Below are 17,690 nucleotides of genomic sequence, written 5' to 3'. Positions count from 1 at the left end.
TTCGAGATTATCTTCTGTTGGTAACGTGTTGTACTCCCAATATTTGTGGGTTCTGATAGTCAAGCACTAATTCAGAGGCTGAGTTTCATAAAACAGTTTGAGGATAGAGGATAACTCAGAAAGATGTGTGTGTCCTCTCTGCCATCTTGGCTGTCCCTCCCCCCGCCAACATTACATACACATACACATACACACATACACATATACACACACACACACACACACACACACACACACCCCACTCAGGAATTTTAGCTTGATAGTTATTGACTACCAACAGAATTGTCCTAGAACATTTCAAAATATAGGCAGAAACAAATAGAATATTATAGGAAATTTATATCTAGGCATATTCACATGCCCACATTTATATCAAGGGACAGATTAAAAAATACTGGGTTAAAAGAACAATCATAAGTCAAATTGTGAAGCAACAATACTTCTTTCCTTTTTTATTAACCAATATTAACTAATGTTAACTGGTTTTTGAAGAATTTATGGGAAAAGAAAAGGGAAAAGATTAAGAAGTATCTGTTTTATGAAAATAAAATTCATGCAAAAAATTTTTATACTAAAATAAATGTTTAAAAAACCACCCCCATGAAAATACTGAAATCATTCTTTGCCTGAGAAAAATCTGCTTAGTGTCATTAAGTCATGACCAAAATTTTTCTGCGGCTATGACTATAATACACAATGAAGACTATTAACTATCAATTACTAATAACTTTTTCTTACTAACTATTAGTTCTACCTGGTGTTCTTGTTCCAATCTAATTTGCACTTTATCAAAAGAGAAATCTTTCTGAAACAATGATTTGCTAATAAACTCTTTGTATTTGCATTCTCAATGCTGAACACAGGGCCTGGCATATAATAGATACTTAAAAACTTTAAATGACTAACTATCTGATTCATAGCAAATAAAGTTCAAACTCTTTAGTCTAGTATTTAGGAACATCTACAATCAGATTTCATTCTCTCTTTCCAGGTTCATATTCCATACTATATTTTACTTTGCCACCAAATAAGTAAATAAATATACCTTGAACTGTCTTACTCCTAACCTTTTGCTCAAGTATTCTTTCTGAAATGTCCTTTTTGCTAAATTAATGGCTATCTCATTTCCTCCATAAAGTATTCTCTGAATAGTACAATTTAAAGTAAAATATTCTCATCTGAACTTTTTAAAGTATATTTAGCAATTAATCATATGCTATAGCTTCAGACTGCTCCTTTATTTTGTCTTGAACTATTTTTTTTTTTTTACTGTTTAAAATATATGTTTATTATCTAAGCAATTTACAGTTGATACCAGGAACCAAGCAGGATAGGACACAGTAACTTGCTTGTTGAGTAGTATGCTATTCAAGTCATTTTTGACTTGACCAAGTTAAATGAAAAAATGTTTCTGATGATTTCTTCATCTAACTAATGATGCCAATATGATTAAAGTAAAGTTTGTAAAATACAAATAATACAAATAAACAAATGATAAAAAATAGTATCAACAGAAATATGGATAGAGAATGAATCTATGATTTCACTGAAATAGTAAATGCCTGGATAAAGAAAAATTTCAAAAAACAGTAAAAACAGACAAAGGCAGATAAGTTCACAGACCAATTTTAACTGTTCTTAAAAATAAAGGGAAAAAAAAGTTTTCTTAAAAAAATAAATTTCAAGACAAGTTTCTTAAAGACTTAATTTTTTTCTTCTTCTCTTAAAGATAAGCTGATGTTTTGGGTAGGTTATAATCCTTATATACAAGATAAGGAAGAAAACTTTTTAGTGTTAACATTTTACTAACAAGAATAAAAAAATGATAATTACACTAATTTTAAAAAGGATATCAGCTTTAGCAAAGTCTCTTATCCCACACTGAGGTAATCCTGGTGTGTTCTGCATGTAGAAATCCAAGTAAAACCAATGGGCAAGTTCAATCTGAAAGCATACTCGTATAGCGTTGTCTCTTTCCTCACTGGGGATATGCAAAATAAATCGGCTGACAAAACAGAAACAAAAACAAGGAAAAAAATTACATTAACAAACAGCAATATAGAGAAAAAAAACGCATTCATCATCCTAGAAATAGGACCAATAACACTGAAAGACACGAAAGGGTTTACCAAAGACTTCCTGACACAGAAGCAGTCTTTGTCATAAAAGAAAGCTGTACTCCTCAGGAAATCCTAGTGTCATTGTCTGAGAAGAGGTAGTCAGAAAAAGAAGGTGCTATATTTACCATATCAATACATCATCATCATGCACAAGTTCAGATAAAAAGGTAAAATGCTCATTTTAAAAGAAAAAAATCAAAATAAATTATTATAGAAAGAAATACTGGCAAAAAAAAATTAAAAATGTGATTCTAAAATAGTCCAAATGCTACTAGAATAAATAGTACTTACCACTAACTCCACTTGCACAGCTACATTTCCAAGAATACAGAATAAGTTCACATTTATAAATTGAAATAGCATCATAAAATTACCTACACAACCTATTATAAATACAAATAAGCTTGTGACGACCAAAATATAACTAAGTTGGCATATAATATATTAAAAGAAAAATATTTAGCAAGCACTCTCTTATTTATTAATAATTTTAGATTTCACCTCAAATCTAGCAAACTAACAAAAAGATGGTAAAAGACAGAAACTGTCAATATTAGAAGACAAGTTCATGAATATGAGTGGAGACATGAATTGGTTCCCTTATAGAAAACAATCTGAAGTCATAATAGAAAAATGACCTTTGTGTGGAATGGAGAGATGAAGAACTTACAGTAATGTGTGAATTTTTTTCTTTATTTTTATTATTCCTGTGTTTCCCTATGACCTGCATAAGTACAAGATGTGCAGGCCTATATTACTTAAACTAACTTTTGTTAGTTATGGGCATATTTACTTAACCTAAGTTGGGGCACTTATCATGAGATGCGATAACAATCTTTCTGCTTTCTACTTTTGAGTGATCTCTGAGTAGTCATTTTGAGTAGAGGTCTTCTGCATCCCACACATCTTCGAATCACTCAATACCTACTAAGTATATGTCTCAAGCAGACCAAAAAATGGAAAAAGGAACTATATAAAAATATTTATAGTAGAACTTTGTTATGATAGAAAAAACAGACAAAAACAAAAGGTGGAAATAATCTAAGGACCCACTAACTGAATGGCTGAACAAATGTCATATAACTGCCACTATACTGTGTATAAATGGGAGATAGTTATAAGTGAAGACAACCAAAAGAATAATACACATATTAGCCACAACAAGGTAAAGAAAAACAAAAAATTAGCATTTAATTTTGATTGTTACTAATATTCCTTTCATTTTTTTTTACTAACTTTTTCAATTAATAAGCTTTTTTTTTTTTTTTAATTTAGAACTATCAGTACTCAGAGCAATGCAATCACTAATTATGACTACAGAGGACCACTGACTAAGTAAACAAACATGTATTTATTAACTGCCAGGTCTGGAGTCAGGAAATCTCATTTTCCTTTAAGTCTGACCCCAGACACTTACTAGGAATGTGATAAGAGGCAAGCCATGACCCAGTTTGCTTCAGTTTTCTTATCTATAAAATGTACCAGAGAAGGAAGTAGCAATAAAATCCCAAATGGGTAACAAAGTAATGTGGACTTAAAACCAGTTCATTCTCTTCCCTAATCAGGAAGGAATCCAGAAGGTTATCATCAACTATAATAAAGTACAAAAAAGGAAGTTAGTTTTTGCAGACTATTCTGCTTAAATAGAAAGATGAGATAAACTCTTTATCAACCTCCACAGTCTCAATCCTCTCAGAGACTCTCTTGATTAGCATATCTTTAGATAGGTTTGGGACTTGGGCAGCTAGGTGGATTCCACCTGGCTCCTCCTAGATCCCCCTCTTTATCTCTCCAAACTCCTTCCTGGTTCTTCCCCCTTTTTTCATAGAATCTATCTTTAAAAATTATACCCCAAAATGCAAACTGCTCATTCATTTATGATTCTGCAATGTAATTGCTTGAGCTACTAAAGCTATTTATGTAAATAGTATCCCTTTCCTAGGTAACTCCTTTTCAAGACTAAGCCTGCTATGAGGTACTCTTTCTCCTCTCCCTCCTCCATAATATCTTTCTATTGGTGACTTCAATCTTCCTGCTTAGCCAAATTCTACTAGGGAATTTATATTTCCCTTTGTTATACACATAATAAACTTTGTTTACAGTAAATCTTTGTAATCTGTAATGGATGTCTTGTCATGGTTGTTCCATGTTGCAAACTTTTATGTAATATTCTTTTTAGAATTTGTTGCTCTCCTGAATCTATTTCTATTTATCACACTTGGTGCCTATTTTACTTCAAAAGAGCTAGACACAATTGATAAACTGAACATCAACATTTGCCATTGTAGGGAATATAAAGTCAAAAGTGAAACCATCCCTGCCCAGTATGTGTTGTACACACCCCCTCCCTTTAGAATGTAAGTTCCTTGAAGACATGGGACTACTTTATTTGTCTTTGTATATATGTGTATCAGAGAGGTAGGGTCTGGACCTCATGAATCCATGAGTGAGGAAACTTCTCTACCAATGCAGATAGGCATTAAAAGTTTCAATGCCTTGCCCAATTATAGTCAATACAGGTGTCATATATATATATATAAAATAAAAAGTAAGTTTAGAAGAAAATAGCCTTTAAGCTGAAGGAAGAAGTAGTGAAGGTAAGAATCAGGAAAGGCTCCAAGTAGGAGTAGCACTTAGTTGAAACCTGAAGGAAGATTCTAAGTGAAGTTAAGGAAGAATTTCTACAAACTTGCCAGTGTAAAGGCAAAGAGGTGGGAGATAAGAGTGTCATGTAAGAACAAGAGAAATCAGACTGGTATAATTGGATCTACTGTGTCACGGTCCCCTTTTATTGTCCTGACTCAGTTTCCCTAAATTGTTCTGCTTGAGGCTCAATTCCTAATTGTTCTGTTCAATCCTGCAATACCACCCCTTACCTCCTAATCATGATGATCCAGATAAGGAGAACGACCTTCTATCTTAGACATCATCAGAATGTTGGGTGCCTCCCCCCATTCTGTAATCCCAATTTATCAGAATGTCAGGTGCCTCTCCCCACCCCGTCACAGAAGCAGAATGATAGTCTGTTCCCACTCTCAGCACTCTGACTCTACCCCTGCCTTAGTTTACTCCTGTAGTAGGCTGTCTACTGCTGAGCCACCTGTTTGTATATATATGTCATTGAAAATTCACACTGGTTGCTGGATTTTTGGAGACGATAGTCACATTCAGCCCTGGGACCAAACTGTGGATCCATTTGGTCCCAGTAAATCTCTCCCTATCAAATAAAATATTAAAAACTCTTTAATCTCTATCTTGCCTAATTTTCTCCAGCATTACATTTTGGAGGCTTCCCATTGAGTTGTTAGAAAATGGGAACAGGATTAGAGATTAGAGACCTTCGGGTCTCCACCTTGAGCATGGGGGTGGTTGAGGATCTGGTTTCTTGGCCTGGAGAGGTTGGCCCTCTTGATTTTTTTCAGAGTCTCCAGGAAAAGAAAGCAGTTTTCAGCCACAGCCACACCAATGGTGAATACCTTAATTTGACCAATTGGAGAATAAGCCTGGATGTCTTAGGACATAATCTGATCTGTCTGTGCTAGAATCTGGATTCTCAGAATAATAAAATGCCGATAGGCATTAAATTCCAGGTCACTGGATGATCCCCTCTGGTTTGGGTGTCTTCTAAGACACATCTGGTCTGATATGATTCTGAGCGCCTTTTTAGATACTCTAGTTATATGTGTTAAATGTTTTGCTTAATGTTGTAACTGTGCAGTCTGTGTGTAATTTGTGTTCTGTGTGATTTGTCTGTTTTATTAATTTAAGAGCTCTGTTAAATTTTAAGAACAATGATTAAGAAGTTTGGCAATTGGTTATTTCAATGTTGGAACTGTGCTTACTATAAAAATTTGCTTGTGATTCTAAACTTTTTAACCTGTTGCAAAACCTTATCTATTTAAACTCAGGCAGGAGAAAACATTTGTAATGTAGTAATCTTACATGTAATCTTAGGATGATTCTGAAACTGTGGGAAATAATTTTACTGTTGCCTATGCAGGTTAGATTTGGTTATCTTTGAGAATAAGATCTTAAGAACAATGGCTTGTTAAAGAGAAGTTCTGTTAACTTGTCTGAAAGAGGTCAAGTGCCTCTAATCTAATGATTATTTATCTAATAATTTATTTATCTTATTTATCTAATTTATTTATCTAATAATAAAGTATGTTACCTTCTGAAATACTTTGGGTAATTTGTTAGCATAAGTTATGCTTTAAATTCAACTTTGGTGGACTTGTGGGTTTGATGGAGTCATTTACCTATCCACTGTATTGTGAATCTTAATAGTTTTGAAGGAGATTTAGGAGAGACAAGAAGGAAAATTTGCATTTGAAAAAGAGGTTGGGTGGGGTAGGGAAAACCAGGATCTTTTGTCTTCAAAGGTGAAGATTAAACTCATCCCCTCACTGCTCTCTGCTACTTTAGCAATGGAGCATCTAGTTAGAAAGATTGTAAGCTTGGGAATTGTTTAAGGAAAAGACAGAGGAAAGTTCTTAATGGAAGGATTTCTGTGTGGGGAAAATTGAGTGGGAAACAGGAGGGAATCTTTTGTCCAGGGGAGCAGTTTAGCTTCCTTTCCCTCCCCCTTGCCTCTTTAAAGGTGGAGTGGGGGAAGGGTGGCCATCAGGAACCTTCTCTTCCCTCCCCCAAATGTGTACCCTAGCCACTTTATGCAGAGGCTTGGTTAACTGACTGAATATTTGTTTCTTTTGATACATAGTGGTTTCCTTGATTAAGGAATAGGGTCATAAATGTGATCTATAATTTGGTAGGATTATATCTTCAAGTTTAATATTTTTAAAAACTTCTTGGATTCTTTTGTGGTATTAGGATATTCTAAGTTTTAATTGATTGTATTGGGTTATCCTGAGGTCATTTAAAGGACCTCTGAAAATCATAGTTTTGTTTCTTGTCCTTTTGAAAATATTTCTGTTATGGACAACATGCAATTTGGGATATCTGTCTATGTATTGGGCATTTTAAAGCAAAATGATTTGTATGTATAATGTTCACTTATGAAACTGTCTACTTAGATATGAAAGAAGTGAACTTACTGAGACAAATTCTTACTGTTATAAATATAAGGTTATGGTAAATACCTGTTTGGGATTTATCTGAAACTTTGGTTAATGGGATTTGTTACTGGAGGTAAAATTTCTTGGGCTTATTATTTGGGAGTTTTAAAGCTTCATTGGGACAATTATCTGGAGTAAAACTGGGTTAAAGTGGCTATTTATCCTGTATGAGCTTAGGGATCAGTTTTGATTGCTTATGTTAGGTTATAGTTATGTCCCTGCATTTTTTCCTCCTGTGATTGATTTCCATGGCAATGGTCAATAGAAACTGTTAATGCAATTCAATTATGTCATACCTTGCTGTTTCCGATCTGGTTATATGTAATCATTATATCCTAAATACTTGGGCAAATAAGTATTTAGCCTGGTCATCTTATCTGTTATTGGATACTGAGTCTATGATATTCAAGTGTTTTTAAAGGACAATTAACAGTAGTCTGTGGAACCTAACTGTTGTTTTTTGTAATGGGCTGAGGTTTGAGCTGATGCACTGAGGTCCCAAGTACATGAGGCTAGATAGTAATTGGGCTATACTCTATTAATATACATGATTGGATTAAGAATGGTCCCTGCCCACTCTCTGTGCAGGTCCTGATGTGTTGTCTCAAGCCGGAGGAGTCATGATCCCAGATGCCCACGCCTCGAGGCGAGCTAGAAGCGGATTATACCGGTGCCCAACCGGAGGTGGCCCCGCACCTGCTGCCCCCCCCCCCTTTGCATCAAAGATTGTCGGACTTCAAAACCCTCAGGAATCATTGGATTCTCTGAGCCATAGGACTCAAAAACCCTCAGGAATCATTGGATTCTCTGAGCCATAGGACTTGAAAACTCTCAGGAATCATTGGATTCTCTGAGACATAGGACTTGAAAACCCTCAGGAATCATTGGATTCTCTGAGAAATGATAAGACTGTTACAACACTTCAAAATCTGCTGGAATCATTGGATTCCCTAACACATAAAAAGACTTTTTCAGGACTTCAAAAACTCAGGGGGATCATTGGATTCCCTGACATGTGAAACAATGGACAATAGATTGGTTTTGGACTATCTCTTGGCTGCTGAAGAAGGTGCATGTGTGACTGTTGTTTACATACCCACCTTCTAGGACTTCTGGTGATCTTTTCCAACACCATGTTGATTTATATTGTTTGCTATTCCGCTACTTGTGTGTACAATTCATGTTTGTTACACCACATCGAGCCTGCACTGACTGAGGGGAGGGTCATCCCTAATAGCTTCTGCGTTATTGCTATGTGCTTGTGTAATACCTCCCATGCTGATGGGTTTGTGCATAATAAGACCCTTCAGCCCAGAAACCCGCTAGCAACCCCCATTTCCCTTTGGTGCTTTTCATCTCCCTTCCTGAGATGTCAGGTAGGGCGTGATCATCTCCTTTTTAGTGCTTTCACCGCCTTTTCTGAGAAGTCAGGGAGGCTGTGATCACCTCCTTTTCGGTGCTTTCACCTCCTTCCCTGAGAAGTTAGGGAGGCTGTGATCACCTCCCCTTGGGGGCTCTGACCTCCCTGAGGAGTCAGGGATGGCATGACCACCGGTGTTCTAAAATAAAAGAAAGCAGGAAATGTAATGGGCTGAGGTTTGAGCTGATGCACTGAGGTCCCAAGTACATGAGGCTAGATAGTAATTGGGCTATACTCTATTAATATACATGACTGGATTAAGAATGGTCCCTGCCCACTCTCCGTGCAGGTCCTGATGTGTTGTATAGGAAATGATGATTTTGGTGGGTGGAGGCAGAGAGAGAGAGAAGAAGACAAGCTGGGAGAGATTGGGCTGAGTTCGAGACTCCGAGCTGCTGGTTGTGTGGCTGCTGGTTGAGCTAGCTTCTTGACTCAGCTGCACACATTGCTATCGCTGATTCTCTTCCACCTCCGATCCTTCTTCACTGAGAATAAAGACTGACGATTTTCCCCTAACCTGAATTCCTGTCTCGTGCTGATCTTAAAATATACGATCTTAACAGTTTTTTATTGAGACGATAGCCATTTGCCTGTCCTATGAAGCAAACTCATCTCTTCACATAGGAATCTGCTGGCTCTTCACATTTTGCAGCAGTCTTGTGAATCAAGTCTTTCTATCTCAGACTGTCCTAACCTTTATTTGTTAGATTTGTGGTTTTTTTATTCTAGATTTTGGTCAAATTACAGATATTGACTTGCTTCCGGGATTTAGATCAGTTCTGATTGTCAGCACTTCATACCACACCCATCCCCTTGTATGGACTGAGAGACTCCGATCGTGCTCAGATTGAAGCAGTTCTGAATAAGGCTTTGTCCCTTATGGACTGATATGGGGGAATTTGGGAATGGTTGATGAATGACTGTTAAATCCTGATTTGTGTCATCTATTACTGTGTTTAAGATTTGGGATGTAAATTGTTAAAATTGTGTAATTATTGCTGTTATGTTTCAGGAATTTTTAGGAAACCCTACTGTACTAGTCTGTTATGTATAGGAATTTTAATTTACTTTTGGGATTTATATGTGGGATGGTTATTTGATAATTGCTTTCCATGAGAAAAAAAAAGGGAGGGAGAGATAGGAAATTGAGGAAACTGGTGGATTTTTCTCAAAATACCTGAAAGAATGAGAACCCCTTCACTTTGCCTTTAGGTACTTCTACTCCACCCCCTATCGTAAAGGACTGAAACTCTTGAGTCGATGCACTTAAGACTAATTACTGCTTGGACAATACTCTATAAGCACATATTTGGATAATGGCCCTTCCCACTATCCTGTGCTGGATCGATAATTGGTGTATACAGAGAATGCAGGAGGGAACGAGGGGGTGGAGTTAAGACTTGCTAGGGTCACTCTGGGCGGGAGAAGAAGAAGGTAGGTCACAGAGATTCTGCTTCCATCCAATTCACTCCTACCTCTAAAAACCAAGAATAAAGACTAAGGACTTTTGCTTATCCTGACTCCAGCTGATTCTAAGGTATCCAGGGTGCTAACGTGGTCATCACACCCTATCTCACTAGTTCAGATTGAATTGGAAATCCTTTAAACAGTCCTTTTTGTTTTTTACCCCTTGCTTAAATTTACTGGAGTCATAACTTGCGGGTTATACTTTAACTTTGAAATCCCTTATTCTGTTGTAATTGCCCTGGCAGACTCAATTTTGGGGATTATATTTTTAGAAACAACCAGAAATCAGACATCTGTCTTGGGACTGGCAATCTCTCTGATCTGTTTCTCCATTCCTGTAACCCCAGTTCCTTAATTAGTATTTCAGCATTTTCAAAGGACCTTGCAGTTCAGGCCTCTAAAAGTTCAGGGTTGCCTGCCTTGGTCTAATTGTGCATATACTGCTCAGAAATCTGTTTCCTAGTAACAGCCCTGTCTGTTCCTCTGGGTGGGGACAGGTGGTGCTACTCCAAGCCTCATCCTTCTCCCCTGGAGAGGGTTCTTTGCCCCTCTGAATGAGCAGCACAACTGTCTTGAGCCCTGCTGCTCTATAAGCAGAGGCTGAGTTAAATGCATAAATGACTGCAAACCCACCTAACTCACAGTGAGTTCACATCTCAAACTGGATTCTCTGGCTGAGATGGTGTCCCAACTGCAGAGGACCTGACATGCTAGCAACAGGGAGAGCCTTTGTATTACAGATTAACTCTGGGGTTATCAGGGAGAAAGTTGTCCTTGCCATAAGTCCTTGCATTTTTCTAGTTTTATTTTGGTTTATTTGCTTCACACAGGGTTGGTCAAAATTATGGTGCTAAGATCTTTCACATAATATCTAGAAAAAAAGTAATTCAATGATTTGAATATTCAGAAGAGAGAGAGAGTGTGGAATGTTATGCCACAGTTCTCTTTTATTGTCCTGACTCAGTTTCCCCAACTGTCTTGACTCAGTTTCCCTACATTGTTCTGCCTCAGTTCCTAATTGTTCTGTTCAATCCTGCGACACCATCCCTCCTCCCTCCTAATCATGATGATCCAGATAAGGAGAAAGACCTTCTATCTTAGATATCATCAGAATGTTGGGTGCCTCTCCCCATTCTGTAATCCCAATCAGAACCTAGATTGTTAGTCCATTCCTGCTCTCAGTATTCTGACTTCACCCCTGCCTCAGTCTATTACCCCTATTGCCTCAGCAAAAATATAATAAAATAAAATGTGGTAACTTTAAATATGTGAAGTAAGAGAGTGGAATCAATGATGAAAGTGAGATTGCAAACTTGAGTAACATAATGGTGGTACCCTCAATAATAAGAACAAAGTATTTGCATACTGGGTGAGTTTGAGAAGATTCATAATGAATTGTTTTGGTGTACAGACTTCAAACATATCCCTCCTTGGTGGTCACAGGTGTGGAAGAAGTCATACTGTCAACATGTTTTTTAAAATTATAAGGTATTTCACCTTCATTTGTAAAACCATTTGTTCAACTATTATTTCCTATCCATTGTTCCTTATACTCTCCAAAATATGATAGTAATTAGAGTGAACCTTTTCAACCAAATCTTATCCCAAATTTTCCCCCTAATGAAGAGATTAGTTATTTCCTAAAAACCTAATATGTACAGGAGAAGTAAGGCAGGTAAGACAGAAGCCTGTAATAAAACAATATAAAATCTCTCTAAATCCAAAGCAAATGACGATATAAAAGAAACAAGAGGGAATATCTAATTTGCTATAGACTACAGAAAGCTACAGAAAGCAAACAACTGTATGTTTGATTTCATTTTAAAATATATCATAAACAATATTTTAGCAGTATAAATATATTGAAATGGGATATATATAAATGATGAGGTCAGGAGCAATAACTCCTAGTACAAAAATAAACATGTGACAAATTCACAATGACCATTCTCTTTGCCAAAAAGTAGGTATCTTTAGGGGAAGACACAAAATGAAGAGGTAAAATAGTTACCAGGAGAGGTAAAAATGAAATAGATATGGGAAAGTTACAGTTACCAAGAAAAAGAATTTTGAAGAATCTAGTAAAGAAATAAACCTGAGTATGCCATTGACTGGAAGCCTAAATCCATAGAAGAGTTTGGCAGACTAATCAATTAGCTAAAGTAAGGAAAAAGATTCCATTAAAGGGAATTGCACCATGAGAAGAGGGAGAGAGGGAAAGGGAGGAGAAAGAGAAAGCGCGGGAGAGGGAGAAGGAAAGGAAGGAGAGAGAGAGGGAGAGGGGAAGAGAAATAGAAGGAGAAGGAGAGGGAAAGGGGGAGAGAAGGAAAGAGGGAGAGAGAATCTCATCGTGGGTTTAGTCCTGAAAATGACTTAACCAAGATCATCATGAGCAGATCTTTTATACAGGAAATATATAACCTTGGGGGTTTCTCAGGGGAGGAGGGAAAGTACCAGGGAGCTCAAAAGGGAGTCAGATGGAATAACTTCAGAAAAAATATGCTAAGCAATATCTCAAAGGTTGTATAAAGATGTTCAAAGGTTTGAGGGATAGACAGTAGAGGTTAATAAGAGTTCCATTCTCACAATCATTCTATACAAACAGGATAGTTTGGGACTTTGTTAGGCTCATAATAGTTGATTGTGCTTCTTTTTGACTCAAGAGTCCACATCACAATGGCATGTACAACTACAACTAAATTAAAAATATAATCAAACAACCCAAAAATATAATCAGCACACAGACATATATATTCTGCCTGCTTTTCAATATAATCTTTTTTTTTTTTTTAAATTGAAGGTTTGAAGAACAGTAAGTAGGTGCCAGAAACCAACTCTTAAGTACTTATGTGATCCTGGACAAATCAGTTGATCTGTTTGCCCTGAAAAAGAAAATGGCAAACCACTCCAATATCTTTGCCAGGAAAATGCTACCAACAATATTAACATGCTATGGTTCACGGGAATACAAAGTCAGACATGATTGAACAACAAATAACTAGCTTCCCTTCAATTTTAATTATTTCAGGCTTAGCTTTCTCCAACTGATAAAATGGTCAAAAGATTTGAATAGACAATTTTCAGATGAAGAAATCAAAACCATTTCTAGTCATATGAAAAAATGCTCTAAATCACTATTGATTAGAGAAATGCAAATTAAAGATTAGCTAAGATGACAGGAAAAGATAATGATAAATGTTGGAGAGGATGTGGGAAAACTAAGACACTAATACATTGCTGGCAAAGTTGTGAACTGATCCAACCATTTTGGAGAACAATTTGGAGTTCTGTCCTATTAAACTCTTTGATCTAGCAGTGTCTCTACTTGGCCTGTATTCCAGAGACCATAAAAAAGGGAAATGGATCCACATGTTTGTAGCAAGGAACTGAAAACTGAATGGATGTCCATCAACTGGGGAATAGCTGAATAAGTTATAATATATGAATATTATGGAATATTATCATTCTATAAGAAATGATCAGCAGGATAATTTCAGAAAGGCCTACAGAGACTTAGATGAACAATACTAAGTAAAGTGAGTAGAACCAAGAGAACACTGTACACAGCAACAAGATTATGTGATGACCAATTATGATGAACGTGGCTGTTTTCAACAATAAGGTGATTCAGGCCAATTCCAATATACTTGTGATGGAGAGAGAGCTATCTGCATCCAGAAAGAGGTTGTGGGGACTTGTGGATCACAACATAGTATTTTTATCTTTTCGGTTGTTGTTTGCTTGCTTTTTTTCTTTCTCATTTTTTTTTCCTTTTTGATATGATTTTTCTTGTGCAGCATGATAAATATAGAAATATGTAGAGAAGAATTGCACATGTTTAACATATTAAATTACTTGCTGTCTAGGGGAGGGCACGGGGAGGAAAGGAGGGAGAAAAATGTGGAACACAAGGTTTTGCAAGGATGAATGCTGAAAACTATCTTTGCATATGTTTTGAAAATAAAAAGGTTTTATATTATATATATATGTGTATGTATGTATGTATGTATATATATATATGTGTATGTATGTATGTATACACACACATTTTTTTAAAATTTATATTTCAGGCTTAGGTAGCCAAAAGCATAAAAAAAATTATATCACTGATCATAGATTTTTGAGCAGGATAGAACTATCCAATCCAACTCTTGCATTTTATAGATGATGAAAGTGAGGTATAAAGAGATCTTTAAAAGATGGACATCTAAACAGCTTTCTATTTATCCTAAGTGAAATTTTAGCATCTTTGCTGGCCAAGTTGTTCAGCTGAGTTCCCAAGGTCTGGTTCTCTCCATAGCTAAAGGTCTTTGGTCTGTTTTCTTTTGTCAGGGCTAGTTCCCTTTACATTGCTCCATTCCTCTGGTTCCTTTCTTTTTGTGTCTATACACCCTATATCTTTACCTCCTGCTGGATACAATATTTTCTACTGATCCAGTAGCTCCCCTTCAATACTATAGTTCTAATACTGAGAGTTAAGAGGAAAAGGGGTAGAATTCTTACTCTTCCTGCCCCAACAAGAAGCTCAAGTCTTTCAAGGTCTCCAACTATCAAAACAGAACTATTAAAATCTGTACAGGGCTTAATAATTTTAAACCATCAGAGGCATGGCTAAATTGGTAGCAGTCAAAACCAACAAATGTTGTTCCCCTCTTGATTCTGATAATCAGAGAAGTGCTGAATTTCATAAACACATGAAGGCAAGCTTCTTTCACAATTAGTTTGGCATCTCATTAATACACTGTGATGACATTTGAGCCTGCAACTATATTAATTATATTAACATCACATTATATAGAGAATTCTTAAAATCCGTAACTAGTCTTGAAATAACAAACTGTATAATTTGAATTTTTGTTCATTTTGATGATGGCCAAACTCTTGAAAAATACTAGAATGGTTTACCATTTCCTTCTCTGGCTCATTTTACAGATGAGGAACTGAAGCAAGCAGGGTTAAGTGATTTGCCCAGAAAATATCTGAGACCAGATTTGAAATCAGAAAGAGGACTTGACTCTTGACTTCAATCTCATATTCTATCTACTGCACCAAGTGCTCAATAAAATGACTTAGAAAGCCAAGTGACTGAATGGATACACCAGCAGATCTGTGATCAGGAAAGTCTGAGTTCAAATTCTGTCTCAGAAGCTTAATAGCTTTGTAACCCTGAGCAAGTCATTTAATTTCAATTTGCCTCAGTTTCTTCATCAGTAAATTTAATAGCACCTTATCTCTCTAGAGCTTGTTGTGAAGATCCACTGAGATGATAATAGCAAAGTGCTTAGCACAGTCAGGTATATAATAACTGCTGTATAAATGTGAGTATTATTATTATTATTTGATTTCTGAAACAACTATATCTAATAGTTAAAGAGTTTACACATATATAATATCAACTTATTAGGACAATTAGAAAATTATTGAAACCTTCTCTGAATCCTAAATTAATTTAACTTTCCAAAAATGTACCTTTTCAAATACTTATGATGTTAACACTGTCCTTTAATGTGAGGAAGAAGGGTCGTAAAGCAATCTTTGGGGAAAGAGTGCTCCTGGGTCTCAAACCCTCCTGGCCTCTGGGAGGGGCCATATCCATTCTTAAGGGAAACTCCCAGACAAGTAATCTCATTCAATTGGAAGTCTCAGCCAAACTGCTTTCTAGCTCCAGGCCAGGACAAACCCGATAAAACCAAAGGCCTGTCAATCCATCTCTGTTAATTCCTAATTAAGAGTTGCCCCGCAAAGAAAGCTATTTTCTTCGCATAAATAAACCCATTCTAGACAAACCTCTGCCTGTATTCACTGGGGTTTGCAAAGCCTGGGGAGGGGGAGAGGGAATGGGAGGGAGGGAGGCCGGGATCCCACTTCAGTCAGGGAATTTCTCAACACTCAATTCTCACACCTCATCACTTGGTAGAATCTCTGGGGTTCTCTAAGTATACCATCAAATCATCTGCAAAAAGTGATAATTTGGATTCCTCATTAGCTTCTCTAATTCCTTTAATCTTTCTCAACTCTTATTGCCGAAGTTAGCATTTCTAATACAATATTGAATAGTAATGGTGATAGTGACACTTAAAACTACACTTAAAATGCACCACTTCCTTATTCATAACTTTGAAATTCTTTTACACGATCACAGAAAACCGAGAACACATTTCCCCCTGTACAATGACGACAGGAAACAGGTTGGGGAAAGAATAAAATCTCTTCGGAAAGGTGTTTTACATCTACTGGTCATCCTGACATTTAGGGGAGGGGGTGGGGGGGGGGTAAGAGGTGAAAAATTGGAACAAGAGGTTTGGCAATTGTTAATGCTGTAAAGTTACCCATGTATATATCCTGTAAATAAAAGGCTATTAAATAAAAAAAAAAAAAAAGAAAGGTGTTTTAAAAAAATTCTAGGGGGGTGGGGGAGCTTACAATCAAACGTGGTTGCTACAAAATATAAAGGAAATGACTTCCACACAGAGATATGAAGAGACATGTAAGAAAATCAATGCAATTTTAAAAAGCAGGATCTTCGAGGGAGAGCAGAGTCTGAAAGAAGAGAAAGTGGCAGGGAAAAGCAGAGAGCCGGAAGAGAGAACAGAAAACTGAGAAGAGGGCTCAGAATTCGGAGGGTACAACGTGAAAAGACAAAGGGGAAGCAAGGGGAGAAAAGTGGGAGGGGCAGGTGCCGCGAGAAGATAGAAAAAGGAGGGACTGAGGGTAAGGGGTGGTATGGAGGATAGAAAGAGAGAAGCGGGAGGCGTCTCTGAGTACCTGCAGAGGTCGTCCAGTACGCTGCCAGGAATCTCGACTCGTTTGGTCTCCATGATGAGCACCAACAGCAGGAGCAGAGCATCCCGGCCGCGCCGGGGGGACGAAGAGTAATGCACCCGCGCACGCGCGCGAACACGCGAACACACACCACACACACACACTCACACTCACAAAAGCGCGCTCCCTGAGAAATACAATAATTGTCCCCACTTCATACGGACGCAAGCCCCAAAAGCTGAAGAAGAGGCGGGGAGAAGAGCGAAATCTTTTCACTACACTCCCCTCAACGAGCGGATTACAGCCTGTAGCTGGGGCCTTGACCAAGGGAGGGAGCCGAATAGCTACGATAATCTCTCCTTCCTTCTCCAGGGTCCAATGAGAAGCGAGCATATGGGCGAGACGAAAGAGTTAGCCAATAGACGCTTTGTTTGTTCAAGCGTCAGCTCTAATCGCTACTCAGGAAGCGCGGTCGCTCCCCGGAGGAACCAACTTCCCGCCGCCAAAGAAAGACTCCTTGGAGGGGAGTGCGCGTGCGCATTCTAGGTTGCTTAAGTCTAGGGAGTATGTGAAAGAGCTTTAGGGCTTACTAGTAGGCGCTTCCGTTTCCTGTAACTTAGGTCTTCGTCTCTAAGGACTCTGTATCTAGGAAAGAAAAGGGATGCTCTTAAGGAGTTTGCATTCTCTCTTGAGAAACAACATCTGTATGTTGACGCAGAATATCAACAAAATGTACACAAGCTAAGGGGGTGGGGACAGCTAAGCCATAAACTTTTTTTTTTTTTGGGGGGAGGGGTTGGGACCATAAACTCTTTCACGGCTGCGGACAGAGTTTGAACAGAACAT

The 17,690-nt window shown here is 37.4% G+C and overlaps 1 protein-coding gene across 2 annotated transcripts in view; it reads right to left on the bottom strand.

Annotated features, from left to right (window-relative positions):
* Positions 1 to 17,217, bottom strand: part of DCP2 (decapping mRNA 2) — a 77,137-nt gene extending 59,920 nt beyond the window's left edge. Inside the window, exons 1-2 of one of the 2 annotated variants that reach the window (XM_031943732.1) lie at positions 16,848 to 17,217; positions 1,854 to 2,005 (exon numbers count right to left, since the gene is read on the bottom strand). In XM_031943732.1, the coding sequence (XP_031799592.1) occupies positions 1,854 to 2,005; positions 16,848 to 16,900 (205 nt within the window). In that variant the 5' untranslated portion in view covers positions 16,901 to 17,217. The remainder of the gene's footprint in view (positions 1 to 1,853; positions 2,006 to 16,847) is intronic. The other variant, XM_031943742.1, reaches the window with a different exon arrangement.
* Between the last annotated feature and the right edge of the window lie 473 nt (positions 17,218 to 17,690).

Source organism: Sarcophilus harrisii, chromosome 1, assembly GCF_902635505.1.
Source record: "Sarcophilus harrisii chromosome 1, mSarHar1.11, whole genome shotgun sequence".
NCBI lineage: Eukaryota > Metazoa > Chordata > Mammalia > Dasyuromorphia > Dasyuridae > Sarcophilus > Sarcophilus harrisii.
Note: the sequence above shows the minus strand (reverse complement) of the source record. Positions and strands in the feature narration are given on the sequence as shown.